The sequence below is a fragment of the Lagopus leucura genome, unplaced genomic scaffold, assembly GCF_019238085.1.
Source record: "Lagopus leucura isolate 7727_CA_CO unplaced genomic scaffold, USGS_WTPT01 Super-Scaffold_760, whole genome shotgun sequence".
Lineage (NCBI taxonomy): Eukaryota > Metazoa > Chordata > Aves > Galliformes > Phasianidae > Lagopus > Lagopus leucura.
The window spans coordinates 908,272-926,351 of NW_024962257.1; the positions used below are offsets into that span (position 1 = coordinate 908,272).

Here is an 18,080-nt window from a genome sequence, read left to right on the forward strand (position 1 = left end):
GGCGGCGGGGCGTGAGGCTCCGAGCCGGCGGGAACAACGGGGCGCCGCCGAGCGGCATCTGGGCGACGCAAAACCCTCCGGCCGGGGCGGGACGCGGGAAGCGGCGCCGGGTCCGCAAGTCGGCGGCGGGAGGAGGACGGAGCGGCGGGCGGGACGCGGCGCATAACGGAGGCGGCGGGAGGCGGCGGGAGGCGGCCGGTGCCGGACGGTCACGGGGCCGGACGATTGCTGCGCCGCTGCGTCGCTGTGCTGGAAGCGGCGCCCCGCCCCGCCCCGCCCGGTGGTCCCACCCCCTCCGGCCTCCCGCCGGGCAGCGGGAAAGTGCGGGGTGGGCCGGGCCGAGCCGAGCCGGCGGCTGCCGCCGGGCGCTTCCCCTTCCCGGGCCGGCCCCTCCCCCCGGCCCATTGATTTCCAGGCGGGAGGCGCACGCGGTGCTGCTGTGCCGTGCCGTGCCGTGCTGTGCTGTGCCGGGCCGGGCCGGGCCGGGCCCGCCGCTTTCCCCGGTCCCATTACCTGGCTCGGCCCCGCTCGACTCGGCGCTGCCGGGTCCCCCTCGCCGCAGCCCCCGCCTCAGCCCGGCCCGCTCCGCCTCCGCTTTCAGCCCGTCGGGGAACAATGACGTCCCTCCGCTGGCCTCTTGCATCCGGGGCCCGGCGCCGGCCGGCCGAGCGGGCGGGGGGAGGGAAGGCGGCGGCGGTGGCGGCGGCGGCGGCGGCCGCGGCGGCCGCGGCGGCGGGGGGAGAAGCGAGCTCCTCCGGGTCACTCGGGGACCGGCACCGCCCCTGTGCCGCCGCCGGGAGCCGCTAGGGGGGGCACGGCGACCCCCGCTCAGAGCCGGGCCCGAGGGCTGCCACCTCCGTAAGGTTGAGGAGGGGCGGCCGCAGGCCGGTTCTCAGGGCGCTTAGCGGCCCCCGGGTCGAGGAGGCGGCGGCCCGCGCGGAGCCGGGCCCTTTGCCGGCTCTGTTTGTCTCCGGCCCCGTTACTCCCCCCCCGATTAACGTTTTTCCGCCCTTTGCTCCAGGAGCGGCAGTAAAGCGCCCGCCCAGGCCCTGGGCCCGCCCTGCGCAGAGGCGGGCAGGTACCGGCGGCGGGGCAGGCCGCGGGCGCAGCGCCGGGCATGTGGCGGGGCCGGGAGGTCGCCCCGAAGGCCGCGACCCGCCGCCGGCCGCCCGCCATTCAATTCCCTGAGGAGAGCCCGGAGCCACGCTTCGACGGTACGCGGGGCGTCCTCGGGAGGAGCCGCGGGGAGGAAGGGGTGGGAGTGGGGGGGGGGGCTCCTTCTGCGTGGGGAAGGTCGGAGCACCGCGGTGCCGCCGGTGGAGAGGCGGAGCGGGAGCGGCGGCCCCGGGGCTGATGGAGGCCTGAGGCGGCCGCGGGAGCCTCGGCGGTTCGGTTCGCCTGGAGGTATTTCAAAGCATTAGTCGTGTTTCGGTCTCCGGTGAGCGCCTCGAACTTCTCGCTTAGCAGCAGCCGGTGCCTTTCTGGGAGGCCGCGCCGCGCTGAGCTGTGGGAGCGCTGCGGGCTTCGATTCAGTGTGCGGACGGCAACGTAAGGCGAGCTAACTCGGTCTGTGACTTCTCTTCATCAGAGTCGGATGTGCCGGCAGAACTGCGAGTGGCCAATGGGTCGCAGAAGTTTGTGAATTTCACTTCGACCATCCAGAACCAGCTGCTCTTGGTGTCGCTGCTGGAGCACCTGTGCCACATGTACACGCACAACCCTGTGCACTCGAGGTGCTTGTTCCGAAGTTAGTAAGAGCAGTTCTTTCTTACGGCATTACGTGCCTGCGTGTTCGGCATTGTGGAGCTCTGTCAGTGAGAGGCTCCGGGCCTCATCCTGTAGGGTGACAGGAGTAGTTCTCAGGAGAGGATGAAGACTCCAAGTCAGCTTAATTGGTACCGAGGGCCTCTGTTTTCTGAAAAAATAAATAAATGAATGCCACTGCAGTTGTCAGTACAAAGAACAGGCAGTTCTCTTTCAGTTAAGTCACGAGAGTTGTGTCACAGGAAGGGAAGCGAAAGCAAGGTAATTTGCTTGAGGGAGATTGTGCTTTGTGGTGATATTAAATCGGATCTGAAAACACAGATAAAAGAGGGGCTTGTTAGAAATATTTACCAAGAAGTAGCTGTGGCATTGTCTTCTCCATGTCTGCCAAAATTATGTTTTCTGAAGTCAAAGTAAGCGATTTTGGAAGTCCCATGTTTTTCAACAGAGTCCTTTGACATAATTCTAGAGCTTGCGTTCTTAGACGTGAGGTGTTTCTCCTGAAATCTGTTCATTTTGGTGTGTGGCTTATCTTAGGAATTTTGTTTATTTAAGCATGTATATAATGATCTCAGAAACCATCTTTCATTTTTTTTTCCTTGCTATACATGTATATATACATGCTATACATTGTAGAAAATAAAAATAGCCATGTTATGTTGCTTCTGTTTGAAGCATCCTATAGTAACAGGCAACTCACTTTTTCGTTCTTTAAATCTGGTGTAGGCATTTGTCACCAGGTTTTGCTATATCTTTATATTAAAAAAAAAGAACTTGCCAAAAAAAAAAACCAACCACAAATAGCTCTTAGGACTGATGAAAAAGAAACTTTCTGTAAGAAGTGGAGGTCACCCTGTGTGGGTAAGGTCAGCCTATGCTGATAGGCCTAACTCATGATTTAAGATCATTTGAGTAAAATATTAAGGCACTGGATTTTTTAACCTGTTAAACCTATATAGGTTAAAATGAAGTAGTCTGCAAAGGTTGTGCTGGCTGAGACTTAGATGCTGGACAGAGGGATTGGATCTTTACTATATAAAAGCAGAATTTACCTTGGAAAGGTAAGACTGCTCTGTACTGTGATGTGTACACACACTTAATTATAAAGACAAACTATTTTTAGAAGTGATTGGACAGGAGAAAGGAACACTGGATTTTTATCCAGTAGGAACATTATACTTGTCTATTTCATTGTATGTTAAATATTATATAGGGGGAAAAAAGTCACATCTCTACAAAGATACAGGTAAACCTATTCTGCAATCCTTTATCTCTCCGTTCTATAGAGGGCTAAGTTGGCTTTCCTATCGAAGTATAGGCTGCCCTATGTGATAGATCTATCTATCATGTCAGTAATTGAAATAATTTATAAAGCATTTCTGGAATTGGGAAGGAAGAGGAAAAACTGTAGGGACACCAACTTACAGAAGTATTTCACCATTAGCCATATGCTTACCTACTTAATGGTAAGTAATTAAAAATACCTGGTTGTTTTTTTCAACATTTTAAAGGTAGAGATCAACTTATACTGGTATACATCCATCATGTGTACAGTCAGTAAAATAGCAGTTATGCAAAATTTATAAATAAAGTGTAGGGGGGAGTTGAGAGGCACGGGAACGTGAGGAAAAGAGAAGAACTGAATCATCCCTAAGCTGTCTATGCTGAACTTAAGAGGCACAAGCACCATTAGGGAGACACTGCTGTCCTGGACAGACTGAGGTCTGTCTGTGATCTGATAACTGCCAGCTCTGACAGTAAGAAGACTCGAAGTATCCTGGAATTATTAGGGTTTTATTTAAGCCAATAGTAGTTGAGCCCTTATGGTCCCCCCTTATGACCTGAGGGTCTTGGTTAAGGTGTGGTTACTCACGGGCTCTCTCAGGAGCCTGGGTTTGATGCAGCCTGTGCCCCTTGCTGATGGTGCAGCTGTTCCATTCCCAGTGTGCTTCTGTGGCAGATGATAGTGCTGCATTGGTAGAGTTGAAGCTGGTATCCAAGTGGTACTGCAGTAATCGTATCTGTTTTGTGATTGTGGCTACTAAGGTCATGTTGGCCTGGGTGGATTTTTCCCCCCACTTTTCTGTTGCATGTAAGTGTCCATAACGCTCTTACTGCAAAATTCCCAGTTCCTTATAGGTTCACTTCAGCGTGCTTTATGTCCACTGCGGGATAACAGGCTGATTTTGAAGTTTCAGTACCAAAGAAAATCTTGCAAGCAAGTTGAAGATCTTGCAACTCCTAAGTGTTTGCAGTACATTTCCTGTACTGTCTTTACGGTTGCACCCATCTCCAGTATCAGTTCTTTCTGTCGCAGCACTGCTTAACCTGGCTGTGCAGTATGCAGCATTTTGGTGTGGGTGATTTCTTCACTACAGTACTTAAACAAATGTGAGCTAATATGGGAATTAGAATAACACTGTAGTGCCTCTTTACTGTATGGGTGTCCTCATGCTTTGAGTTGCTCTTTTCTCTGAGAGAATGTGGTACAAAGGTAAGGAGTGAACAGGTGAATGTTTGAATGATTCACCCGCTGAGATAAGAGAGAGCAGGAAATGCGACGAAATGCATGGCAATTAGCTGCATTATGCAAAGGGATTCCCCCAGAGCAACTCTAGTTTGGGTTTAATTAGCTTCTATCCCTATGGGAAAGGCCATTGTGATAGAAGTGACTGAACATTCAGGTTTTCAGATGCACTCTCTTTCAAATAAAGTTTGCTCATTTCAGAAAACAACTGCTTACATGGTCTTATTGGCAAGCTTTATTTAATGTGACCTTTTTCTGTTCCTTTGTGCAGTACTTCGACAGGCTTTCACGAGAACAGGTTTGCTCTCCCCTTTTGCCTTCTGTGATGAGTTTAGTACTGTAAGACTGCAGCATAATAGAGCCATTACTGAGCTAATGAAAGCAGCTAACCGCCAAGTACTTAATGGGGTAAGCTTTGTTAATTTTGTTTGGCAGCATCTGCGTTTAGGGATTAACACATTGCATCTAAAGAATATTTTGTTTTGGGGTTCTTTTAATACTGGATTGGTTGTTTTCAGTAACTACAAATAGAATTCCAGTTCTGTCTTGTCTATTTGAGATGGTGTGTTCTGGATCTGTAGGTGCAAATCGATGTTTTTGAAACCAGAAATATTTCATTCTGTATTAAATAGTAGTGTTAAAAAAATGTTTTTTTCTTTTTAAACATAGGCAAAGTGTTCTAAACATTGCTACTGCTTTTTTTTGTCAGCAGGCAGGCATGCATTCTGACTTTTAACTGCTCTGGTTAACTGTACCCTTGTGTTGAGCTTCAGGCTGAGTCAGAGCGGTTTATTCATCTGTCTGCTTGAACTATGCCAGTTAATGCTGTCTTGAGCATGTTTTGGAGCCCTCGTGTTATCCTGTTTGCCAGCAGGGGTTGCTCTGAAGGGCAGCATTCTCTCCAGCAGTGACCTTAGCTGCTCACCGGTAGGGCAGTACTTCAGTTCGCTCTCGAGAATGAATGGCTGTCTGTATCTGTGAACTCGTTTTCTTCTAGGAACGCAGTTCTAGTTTCTGTTTTGATTAAGCTGTTTGTGGTAATGGCATGGTAGACCTATTGCTCTGTGTGGCATGTTCTTATGTTGGATTTTATTGTTTCATAGGAACTTGATAATGGAGATTCTCGTGCAATTGGGTATGTATTCAAAGCATTGAAAAGATACTAAACAACTTCCTCCCTAGAGTTCTGTGTGAATTTAATTCATGTGCCACATCTTGTATTTAATTTCTGAAACACAGAAAAAAGTGGAAATTTCTCGATAGTCTCTCAAAATGGTCTGATGAAATCTCCTTCAGTACAACAGCTATCATTAATGTGGTCGTAAGGAAAACAAGAGTTACCTGGCATGCATTTAAAGAAATCATTTGAATACTCGCATTAGTTTGGGATGTGGATTTGAGGCACATAGTGTGCTCTCACCCTAACTGCCTGTGCTATACTGTTGCGTTTCAGTATTCAGTATGGCAATGCCAAGGTATTGGTTTTTTTTCTTCTTTTCATAATATAAACAGTATTTCTGGATTGCCTGTGGCATATATAATAACTTCATTGAAAGTTGTAACTTAGTTTAATGCAGCCTAATTTTTGAATAGGGAAAAAGAAGTTCTCTTGGAAGCACAGACTTCACGATACTTGAATGAATTTGATGAGATTGCAAGATTGGGAAAAGGAGGATATGGCCAAGTATACAAGGTATTCTTTTCATTTATAGCTTAACGGTTTATAGCTAGTTTTTCTTTGAAGTTTACATTTTCTGCTTAGTCTGCGCACGCCGACGTTCCAGTTGTTGCTTGAAAAGAAGGCAACTTCAGTTGGAACACAAACTGTCCATCCGATGTCGAACACTGCTGAACACTTGCAGTGCACGGCCAAGTGCAGGTTCCCCAAGTGGGATAGGCCACATTTAGATGGCAGTTGTGGTCCCTCAGATGTACTGAGAACCTGACTTGTTGGTCATCAGGGCCTATTGGCATTTTTCTGTTGATGAGATAGCTGTAGAGGGGCGTATTTCACAAAGTTTGGATTAGAAGTTTGCGGCCCTGAAAATAAGGCAAAAGTATTGAATCTTCATCCTAGACAGCTAAAGCCTCGTCCTGGTTTAACTTTCTGATGAAAGCAAGAAGTTATCCATATAGAGTGCAGAAATTAATTGATAGAAGATAGTTGTTTCTAAAGGTTTTAATAGCTCACTAACTTAGACACTTCAGCAAATAATTTTGTCGTATTGCAATTGTTTTCAGGTCAGAAACAAGTTAGATGGTCAGTTCTATGCTATTAAAAAAATCAATATTAAGAAGGCTACAAGAAGAGATTGCATGAAGGTATTATTTATTTCATTTCCTCCCATCTCTTTTAATTCTCTGTTTGCTCTAACCGATTTTGATTTAAACACTAACTGCATTACTAAATTCTCAAGCCTTCAAGAAGTATTAATTGAAAACAGCATTTACATTTGTTAGTCTGTGTTTCCATAGATTTGACCTTATCTGTACCTAATAGGAAAAAGTGACTAAGAGATACTTAAGTACTTTCACTGTGGTATACCAGCTTGATTTTGATTATATTATCCGTATATAAAAATTGTAGTTTGTTCTAAAGCTTCCAAATTTCCTCCATTTTTATAATATTATTTGTTTGATTTTTTTTTTTTTTTAAATTATTTTTCCTCAGGAATTCTTCTTCTTGTTATATTGTGGGTTTACTAAGCAGTCTAACTAAAGAACAGTCATACCGGGTTGTTTGGGATTTTTTTTTGTCCTCTTAGGTCCTTCGAGAAGTTAAAGTGCTGGCTGGACTGCAGCATCCTCATATTGTGGGCTATCACACTGCTTGGATGGAACAGGTTCAAACAGCTTGCCCGAAAGGAAAGTACAGCATATTGAGCAATTCTTGCTTATCTGTTACTCAGTAATGAATTTGGAAGTATGAAAGCATTAGCTTTTCTTCCAGAAATATTTGGCAAGGATTTTAAAGTTGGCTGAGGTTAAGTAAAATGCAATAAAAAGTTTTAACTCAAAATGTAGTGAGTTAAGAAGGGGAAGAAGAATGCTTGGGGATGAACCACTTCAGCTACTGGAGAACAAGTGATGAATAGGAGTAAAAAACCCACACAAACTAGGAATATTTTGAAATGTCATGGTTGTGGCAAAGTAGGGTAAATCTCCCACTATGCTCCTCTTTCTACTTAGAAAACAGTTCTGAAAACCTGAAAGAACCTAGAAGTACTTCAGAAGGGAAAAAACAATCAAAAGGCAAAAAAACCCTGTCTCTTATTTTGCTTTCTGCAAGACTTTTAAATTTGACAAATAGAGTTCTGCAGTTACAGATAATCTGTTTGTTTGTTGGTTTTTTTTTTTGTACTGGTTATTATTTTTATATATATATATATATATATATATATATATATATATATAAAAGGAGAATTAATCTCCTTTTATGTTCATTTTACACATCCTTTGCCCCCTTCCCCCCTCCCCTTTTTTCCCCTGGTTTCTCTGTTCTCAGCTCTTCCCACACTTTGTCCTTTGGTCCTTTTCAAACCCTAATCTGTTGGTGACTTTTCTTTCTCATTCTCTTCCGGAATGCAGCTAAATCTTTTGATCTTCACTTAGTGGGAGGTTTGCTTATCCTCTGTCTGACCTTATTGTTTTTCATGTCAGTGAATTGATTTCCAGCCTGCTATAAGCACAAAAGAAAATACTTAGTTGATAGTATAGTGAAATAGACAAGTCTTTTTAAGTCTGTGATGTTGAGAATCTTGAAGGATACAACTTCTAAGTGCTAGGAATACCTTACAGGCATTTAATGTTGAAAGTGTAACAAGTGGGTATTGTGGTACTTAATGGTTTTCTGTGGCTTAGAAGACAGTTATTTTGTATTTGCTTCTGAAATGTGTGCTAAAATAAATTTATTTTTCATGTGAGTACACAATTTTATTGAAAATTATTTCAGATATTTTCAAAACAGCAGCAAAGTGATGCAGACGGGGGTGCCTTGTGAAGTTGTTTCTTTAGCTGTGTGTTCTTATCTTATACTGTATCGTATATATCTTATAGTGTATCTTATACTTAAGGCCTTATTTTGAACTGGCTGAGTAATTAAGGATCAAAGCTGGGTGAACATGTAGAGGAATCAAATATAACACTTCCAGAGATTTCTTATAATGTTTAATTTCTTTTAAAGAAAAAGGAAGAACAGATTACTCAGGGTTGTTTCTTAGTCTGAGAAATGGCTTTTGTATTGCAAAGAGAAAGATATTTACAAATAGTGGAGTTCAGGAAGATGCTGTAGCTTAAACATTGCTTTGTAGTACGTATGTGCATGTTTTGTTTCCTGACGTACCATACCTATCTTCTCATCCAATAGATAAGACAATATTGAAGTTGCAGTCGTTACCCTTGGAACAGGAGAGTGGCAAGTAAGTATAACACACCTCAATGATAACATTTCTTTCTCTTTAATTCAAATGCTTTTATTTTTCTTTAAATAGTGTTAAAAGAGTACAGAATTCAGCGCGTGTTGCTTTTTACTTTCTAATTACAACAAGGAAAAAGCATTAGTTATCCTTGTCATTGTTTCTGTTCTGGTTGAGTTGAAGAATGTTGCTGGATACCCCTGCCTGCCTTGGATCTCACAATTTCAGAGTGCCTGAGTGTAGTATGGGGTTCAAGTTTGCTTCAAAAGCTTTATGGTGTTTGCCGACATTGATTAATACTGCAGAGTCTTTTTAGGGCAGTGGGGCCTTCTGTTTCTCAGAAGTGTTGATTAGCCTTTTTGGTAAGGAGGTGGAGTCCGATGAAAAATATTACAGTGTAATTTCCTAACTGAAAAGGAGAGAATCATCATAGTTCTACCCAGTGAATACTGTGACCTATGGCTGTGTGTGTCTGTGAGCTATCTGGGTCAGCTGCCAGAAATCCATGCTCAGGGAGAATATAAAAAGGTTGGAGCCAACACTTGGCAGTTCATGATCCTAAAGTTCTATGTGGGGAAGTAGCTGAACTCTTAACTCTGGAGTACAGTTTGCAATAAAAAATGAAGTTTTCAGAATGGCGTATTGCAAGTGCATGGCATAAAACTCTGCATTTAGATTTCTCTCTCTTTATTCTTTTCAGTGATCACTGTCACATTCAGAGTGTGGAAAGTGGTAGTTCAATTATTTTTGCTGACCTTACTTCACAAGAAGAAAAGTCTGGCGACAGTACATATCTTGGAAATCAGGATAGTGAATTGGTGCAGAATATGGATGTAAGGAATGATTTCACTAACAGCAATAGTAAGGAAATAGGTATGAAACCAAATAGATGTGAATCGCCCGTAGAACTACAAGCAGACTCTGTCAGTAGTGTTGACTGTAGATCAACTGATTTTAAAAATGATTCATCATACGGCCATCCCTGTAGTCTGGATCTAGATGCTAGTGCTGGAAGTGAGTCCTGCACTGAAGAGTGCTCTGGGAATGATGTAGCTCTCTGTGGAGGGTTTGAGGTAAGTTCAGCTCTCCTTAAGTACATCTAGCTGCTGTCTGATTTCATGAAGGCTGCAAAGGAAAATGTGGATGTTGCAGGAATTGTTTATAATGATAAATTTTAAAGGACTTTTATTAGAACCGAAAGTATTGACTCTTATTACTTTGAGTAATTACAAGGAAAACGACCAGAGGAGCAATGTGTATGTGGCAAAACTCACATACAGAAAAGTCTCTGTTAGTCATTCGGGGTCCTTTTGATGTGCTTACATGAGTAAAAAGTACTACTCCTGTGTTTCTGAGCAAGAAAACAAACCAACAGACTTGAACATTTTCAATATTCAGCAACAGCAGCTAGTTTAGATATTGGTGAAAGTGCCTGGGTATGTGATGCTGACCCTGTCCAGCGTGAGATTACATGTGAGAGGGAAGGAATGACCACTCTGCTTACGCCTCTTAAACTCTGTTGGCGTTTTACCCCTGCGGTGTTTTGTACAATGCAGACAGCTCAGGAGTGTTTCAAGCCTTTGCTATCAGTTGCCATTCCCTTGTGAAAGAAATCTCAGGTTTTAAAGGTGTCTGTTTGAGTTGTCCAGATTTTCAAATGAGCACATGCATTGTCTGAGAATGACTTTACATGTTTGTGTAAATATAGTTCCATATCAACAGGTTGACTTTTCTTGTTTTATATCTGTTTACGCTATTAAGTCAGAATGAACCTCCATGCAGTAATTCTAACTGCTTTTATAGTCTCATTTGAATCTTTAAATATATATAATAAATCTAGCTGGCTGTTCTGTTAGCTTTGGTCTTATAACAATTGCTAAAATTTGAGGAAGAACAGCAGCAGCAAAATCAAAGCCCAAACTAGATAGCAGTAGTACTGTATCTGTTGTCATTTTGGTAACTGAATTTTGGCTTAAGATAAATTTAGTTTCTGTTGCCTTTAAAGAAGATAAGTAAGGTGATGCTGTTCATTACATCAGCAGTACCATGTTTTGCTGTTAGGTGGAGTATCGTTTGATGCTTTATATACAGATGCAACTGTGTGAACTGTCCTTGTGGGACTGGATTGCTGCCCGTAACAGAAGGTGCAGTGAGAAAACAGAGGATGCTGCTGGTAAGATTCATAGCTGTTTTTAAAGTTTCCTTGCTGTAAAGCAAATGGTGACCTTTTCTCAATTAGAAGTCCATTTGCAGGATGTTTTAATTCAGCAGCTTATGGTATGGGTCTTCTTAATTGGATTCTTTATTCCTTTCATCCAATAGCTGCTAGTATTGAACCTTCATATGATAGATGTTGTTAAAAGAGATTCAAGTTCGTGAGTTTCAGACAGCTCTGAAAAAGAATGAATGTATGCCAGAGCCGTACTTGTTACCAACACAGAGCTCTGTATGGGTGATGCTTGCTTTGGAGCAGTTTTTAAATGAGAGAATCTGCTCTTTGTCAGAAGGTTGTTTAAGCAGTAGTTATTTTTTTTCTTCGTTCAAAGCAGATTGGCAGAATTCCAGTCAGAGACAAATGGACAGGTAGTGAATGCAGGTACTTCAGATTTGTGATCATTAAATTCATAATCGTACAACTGTGCGGTGGGACTTGGAGAAACCTGCATGCAGATGCAGTGATGTTCCAGGAACCGACCTGCATTCTGAGCTTAGTGACTTTCTAGGGTTTCAAAATACTTTCTTAGGAGAACTGTGGGAAATGCCATCTTTTAAACCGTGCTTGTTCCATTAAATTTTTTTTCCATATCATAAATAAACTGGTTTCAGTGAGACATAGTAACATAAACTTAAATATCTCGTCAAAATTTAGCCAAATAATGTATATTGTAAATTGCTTCAAGGTCCATACCATCTTGTGGATGTCAGCTGGACAATGAAAATTTTTGAAGAGTTATTAGAAGGAGTGTGCTATATCCACAGCATGGGAGTGATGCATCGAGACATTAAAGTAAGTTTGTTAGGCTATTACTTGAGGCTAAAGAAAACAAGGGTAGCTTCTGTGATGGGAGAAAAAAAAACAGCTTCACAACTTTTGAGGTGATATGGGCTCTTAAATTTAGCTCTGTTGTAGATGAAAAATAAACTCTGGGCAGCCTGGTCTGGTATTAAAGGGGGAGGTTGGTGGCCCTGCCTGTGGCAGGGGGGTTGGAGATTCATGATTCTTGAGGTCCCTTCCAACCCTGGCCATTCTGTGATATGTTCAAATTATAGGTTTTTTTTCTCCTTAAGTTTTCCCTCATTTACAAATTAATTCCTGTCTTTCAGAATAGTTCTGGTCTCATGTAAGGGACTCAGACTGTAGGTGACTTCGATGAAGGAATTAAAAGTTTATTTTAATTCCTATTAAATGTAGTGAAGATCAGACTTAGAATAATACACTTTGAATGGATTGCAGTAGATGCTTTTTGTGTGTTCCTTCGTTGTGTTTTTTTTGTGTGTGGCTTTTTCTTTTTTTTTTTTTTTAAATTTAATCAAAAAAGTAGTTTTAACTTACAGGCTAGCTTAAATGTGAAGTGTAGGTTGACTACACCTTGCTTTTTCCCCCCCTCACTCCTGCTTAACCTCGTGTAATCCACTAGCAGTGAAGTGAGTATGTATTCTGCTGTGCTTCCTTCAGAAGCTTTCTGCACAAAGAGATGGCAGCTCTTTGAGGAGATCAGTGTAAATATTACCTTGGTAATTAAAACTCTGCAAATGAAAATTTGGAGCTACTTCAGAAAACACAACATTAATCTTCATTCTGGATCAATTTTAATTTCTCTAAGGCTGTTCAGGGTTTACAGTATCTCGGTTTGCTTTCCCGTTCAGTGTCATCACAGGCGAGTTTTCCTACATTCTGATAGCTGTATAATGATTTCCATACAGTTGCTGGAAGCCTGGTTTTGAGCCAGTACTTGCTGTTCTCTCCATATATTCTTCTAACAGTGATCTTGCAGATATCCTCCAGGGACAGTAATTTCTGCGATAATGTTAGAAGGAAGTCCTTCAGCTTTTGGAATTCTGAGAACAGAAGGCCAGTGGGTAGATTTCCTTGATTATCTCTTAACTTCAGTGGATATGAGAATCCCAGCAACTTGTTCAGCAGTGCTCTGTCTTTTAAATGTGATCTCTTTTGAAGAAAAAGAAAGACTGGAGATTGTCCATCTCTTGTTAGACTGTTCATGTCTGCTTTATACTCCAACAGGAGATGGACTATTTCCCTTCTACCCCCTGAGCAGGCCTCGTGCACAGCTGTTCGTCCTTCGTGATCCTGGATATTTACATTGGCTCCATTACTTAATAGTAAAGAGATGCAATCTATGTTGACACCTAAAATTCTGCTTGCTTTGGATGATGCTGCACACACTGCAATGTGGAGGGCAGTTCTGCCACAAGTTGTAATAGTAGAATTGGTGTTTGCTCCAGATGCAATTAAAGTTGCTGTTGCCTCTGCATTCAGTGACCCTGCAGCTATGTGAAGAGGCATCCAGCCAGATTTGGCTGTGTCCTTTGTGTTGAGACAGTATTCAAAAAGAATGGATGTAGGTGGAAAGTCATCATCAGACTGTTGACTTGAGTGTACCAGGTGGTCACAGTTGCAGTTACTCATTTCAGGCTTTATCTGGTGTTTTACATTGTGCAAGATAGAGACACTCTTCTGTGTTACTCTGTGAAGCCAGCCAACTTCTCTGAGATTTGCCTCAAGTGGACATCGCAGCTCTGCAGGCACTGGGCAAGTTGAGTAGGAGATGGAGTGCTGTGTAGCCTCTGGTTATTTCTGTAACGTAAAACATAGCTTCAAATTAGTTCATTTTTACTGAGGAAAAAAATACTTCTGGACTGGTGGAGTATAACGCAGTAAGGTCACAAAACAGAGCAAGCTCTATGGATGGCAATGACCGAAGAGCAGCTGGATCGTTAACTTATTTTTGTTAATCACTGCTCCCATGTGCTTAGCAGGAATGCAACAAATGGTGTTATACTTAGATTTCCTCCTGTATTTCCCAGGAATATGTGTCAATATAGTTTGATTTCAGGTCAGTGAAACTCGCAGAAGAATCATAAGCAGGCAGAAGTTCCAGTGGATCTGTGATACAATCTAGCAGTGCTTCTGGATGTGTGGATTGCAGTTTGTTATGGGTCAGTTCTGTCATCAGATTTATTGCAAACCAGCAATATTAAGCAGCTTCTAGGACAAACTTGTCACTTGTGGCTCCATGAACTTGTGACTGATTCTTGCCTCTTTTTCTCTATTCAGATTAGGAAATGTTGTTTTAAAAATTACCATGATAAGTTTTCAGTTTCAGCAGTATAGTCAACAATAATGAGTCTGAGACAACAGGTACTGCTTCTGTTTTTGGTTGCTGTTTACACAAATTACAGACTGAGTAGTATTTCCTACTCACTCTTTCCATTCTACGTTTGATTTAATAGATCTGTTTTAAACCTAACAGGTTGTCTTATGTTTTATATTTAGTGATTCCTTGAATCAAAGACATTGCAAATTTTCAACATTCTTGTCAACTGTTTCTGCACATCATTCCACTTCTCTTATGTGTTATTCCAACCAGGGATGTTCTGTGTTTCTATAATTGTATTTGAGATGAGAGGCAGTATTGGAGGTGACAGTTCATTAATTTGTACAGGACTGTGTAATGTTTTCTTCTTCATCTCCCCTACCCTCTGCAAAGGAAAAAAAAAAAAAAAAAAGTTGATGTGCATTTTGCTTCATGAAGCAGCAGTGAGCATCAAATTGCTGTTTTTAGGGCTGTTACCACTCTTGAACAGTAAATCAGCTCAGAGATAGTTGTTGTGCGTGTAAAATTGATTTTCCTTTTATTTGCATTGTAATGTTTATTTGCACTGAATTCCTTTTGCCTGTTAAGACTTGCAAGATCCTTTTATGATTCTTGGCATTCAGACCTCATCTTTATTTCTCTGCCAGCAAACTTTATCTCACTGTTCACCCTTTTTCTACATCATTTATGAATACGTTGTTCAGTGAGTTCCTGGCACGGCTCAATAAAACAATTGCTTGTTGATATCCTCCACTGTGAAAGCTTCACTGTGACCATTTGTCCCGATCCTTTCTTTCACGGCTTCAAACAGGTTACTTTCTGTAGGAACCTTTCCTGTTGCCTCACTGCAGCTCAGATCAGTGAGGGTCCTGACAGATTCTTTCTGAAATTCCTGTTAGTCTGATCCTTCAGAGGTACGTGAGACCTAGAGGCCTGTGCTGTGAGCTGGGAGTCCCCAGGGGCTTCTCCCCACAGTAACACTTATTTATGCTTGCAGTTCCAGTGACCTCTTTATGATTTTATGAAGACTTATGAGTCTGATCTTATTAGGAACCAGAATCATTTAATGGTTTTTTTTGTTTTTTTTTTGAATTTAAAAATAAATAAATACATATCAATAACACATGGAGTGTTACCTGGAGGGAGAGCAGGTCTGTGAGGTGGGGGTCTTTCCAAGCACTCGCTATTTGCTAACAGATGGTAAAGCTTTAACTCCCGCCATTTTCCATCATGATTTCATGTAGCTCTTCGCAGCGCAAACTGTGTCCTCTGCCCTCACAAGAACACAGGGCAAGCACAGGCAGAGGCAGTGCTGCTGGCTGTCTTGCTTACTCTGCTACTGGCAGACAAGGGAGTTACAGTTTTTGTAATGACAATCCGTAATCAGAACTGAAAGGTTTGATCTCTTTCCTTTGAGCAGTGCCTTTCTTTGTGATGTTTTGGGCTGCCTGATTCTAGAACAGCTGTGAAGTAATTGTGCTATTCTGAAAGTATTGCAAAAGCAGCAAAAGTTTTAAAAACTGAAGAAAGGCTTCTGCTCTGTTTGCTGTATTGCTAGAGCTGATCATTTAGTAGAAGAGAAGTCTGTATGAAGCAACATTGTTTGCAGTTCTCATTGCACTGCACTAAGTTCAGAAACTGCTGCAGAGTAAGTAAAGAACAGTAATTGGATGTTGTTTTCTTTTAAGTGGCAAGTATTCCTTCGCCCTGCACACGTGCTCCTAACGCGTCTCAGCCCTGCTTGTGCAGCTGAAATAAATGGACAACTCGTTCAGTGTTTCTGCAGGCAGTGCTCCACTCAGCAGCCTCAGCAACTGCTTCCATTCCAGCTTTCCAAGAAAAACACTTGGCACTTTGCAGCTGTGCTTGTCATTTAGAGGACTCTTGTTTTATGTGAGGTCTTGCCCAGTGATCTCAGTACTGATTTCTGCTACTTAGGTCTCACTTGCTGTGCACTCTTGCCTGTTAACATTACTGTTCTGAAAAACTGCTATTTCCTGCTGAGAAATACATTATCTTTTAGCTACACCTTTTTTTTCCGTTTTTCTTTTCTTTTTTTTCCTGGATCCTTCGTAAGTAGTCTTTCTGCCCAAATGGTGGTGAATATTTGAAACACTCTGACTATTTTCTTCTATCTCACTGATGAAAGTATGAAAGAATCATTGTCCTACACATCTGAATGACTGGATGCAACAGGTTTTGAAACAGCTGAATGCAACTTCAGCAATTCATAATCCTTTATATAGATATCTTAATACTTCACACTGTCTTATTTTGTAGCCCAGAAATATATTTTTGCATGGATCAGATCATCAAGTTAAAATAGGAGATTTTGGATTAGCCTGCCAAGACCTCCTTTGGGATGATGCAGACCAGTGGTTTCACACAGGAAGGATAAATGGTAAGAGCAGAAATGTTTGTAGGTTTCAGTGTTTTAAGTTTCTAGCATATTTAAGACATTAATAAGTCTAAACTCATGTTTTAAAGGACTGACACATACCTCAGGTGTGGGGACTTGCCTATATGCTTCCCCAGAACAGCTGCAGGGGTCTGACTACGACTTCAAGGTAGGTTTTGTTTTTTACCCCTCCTCTATGAGTTTAAATGCTAACACATTTAAATGCTATTATCTGATTAGTGCTGATATTCAGATTGTCCAGGGTAACACTTTATGTCTACCTGCATAACCTGAAATGTTATGCAGGTAACTATACTGAAACTATATGCTTAATAGCATCACTCATCTGAAAAGAAAGTCTGACAGTAAAATGATTCTTGTTTCTGTAAGGCATACGTAGGACATCATAGGAATAAAGCATAAGCTTCTCAGTGATGTCATTGTTGGTTAATTTTCCAACTTTTTCTTCTTTTTTCCAACAATTTGGTCAATTACTGTTACTCCCATTTTTTGCTGAAACAGACTTCAGCTTTGCCTGCTAAATACAGAAGTTGTGTTTCTGAGATCATTTTGAAGAATCTGTATGGATTTGAATTTGAGTTGCTTCAGTAGTGCCACAGAACTTTTCTTATCCTGAAACTTTGTCATAAGCCTCACTGCAGTATTTGTGAGATGAAATCTGGTTGGTCCTTTGAAGTAGAAATTATCCCAGAACTTTTTCTTCGCCCTTTTTCAGTCAGACATGTATAGCTTGGGTGTTATCCTGCTGGAACTCTTCCAGCCATTTGGAACAGAAATGGAAAGAGCAGAAGTTATAACAAATGTAAGGAATGGCCACATTCCTCGTAACTTCTACAAGAAATGGCCTGTTCAAGCCAAGTATGTGAAACTTCTCACCAGTCAGGTATCCACAGAAAGACCAAGTGCTGCTCAGCTTCGTGACAGTGAGCTGTTTCATACCACAGAACACGTAAGTACTGCCAACATCAGCCTTCAGGATAAAAAATATCAAAGCTAAATTGCTTTGTAACAATCTCCTTACCTTTCCTGTCTTGTTGTGCCTATTTTAAAAAACTTAAAGAGAATTGCGTGATTGAGATCTTTATTCCCTGTTAGAATATTTAGGCCACTGTTTCCAGCTCTTTTAAAGGAGAAAAATAGCCAATAAGTGCAGGTAACTTAAGACTGGACACTTGATTTACAGACTGAGGTTTTTTGTCAGCTCTGCAGTCTTTGTTACAGTTATCCCTTTCCTTGCCACTAAGATCTGTGCTGCAGAATCTTATTTGTAGTTGACTACAGATGTGCCAATAGACTGATGAGGATTTATCCCTGCCTGTAAATAAATCAGCTGTCTCACATCTCCAGGTTATTTCTAATCTACAGCAAAAGGTGAGAGAGCAAGAAGAAGAAATAGAAAAGCTGAAAGAGAAACTAAGACTGCTTTCCTCTGGACAAGATGAACATATGAAACAAGGTTCTCCAGTTTAAGTACAGGAAGAACACAACTACTGTATGTTAAGTTATAGAAAAACTTTCTTTTTTTTACATAAAAATAGTTTGGTGCATTTTGATTTTCCTGTCTGTTCTTTAAACAGAAAAGATTCCAAGTTAAATTGTAGAGAGAAAAAAGATGGAAA

At 41.9% G+C, this 18,080-nt stretch overlaps 1 protein-coding gene across 2 annotated transcripts; it reads left to right on the forward strand.

Annotated features, from left to right (window-relative positions):
• Window positions 1-1,117: 1,117 nt before the first annotated feature.
• Window positions 1,118-18,008, forward strand: EIF2AK1 (eukaryotic translation initiation factor 2 alpha kinase 1). 2 transcript variants are annotated; one of them, XM_042864232.1, is made up of 15 exons: window positions 1,118-1,214; window positions 1,589-1,747; window positions 4,563-4,699; window positions 5,395-5,426; window positions 5,885-5,984; window positions 6,533-6,613; window positions 7,057-7,156; window positions 8,658-8,709; window positions 9,407-9,779; window positions 10,768-10,879; window positions 11,607-11,713; window positions 16,323-16,443; window positions 16,530-16,609; window positions 17,177-17,410; window positions 17,809-18,008. In XM_042864232.1, exons 1-15 carry the CDS (start codon window positions 1,118-1,120, stop codon window positions 17,929-17,931), a joined length of 1,908 nt encoding a protein of 635 aa, XP_042720166.1. In that variant the 3' UTR covers window positions 17,932-18,008. The 2 variants fall into 2 exon arrangements, with proteins under 2 accessions (XP_042720166.1, XP_042720167.1); XM_042864233.1 differs by having other exon boundaries at window positions 10,798-10,879.
• Window positions 18,009-18,080: the final 72 nt, after the last annotated feature.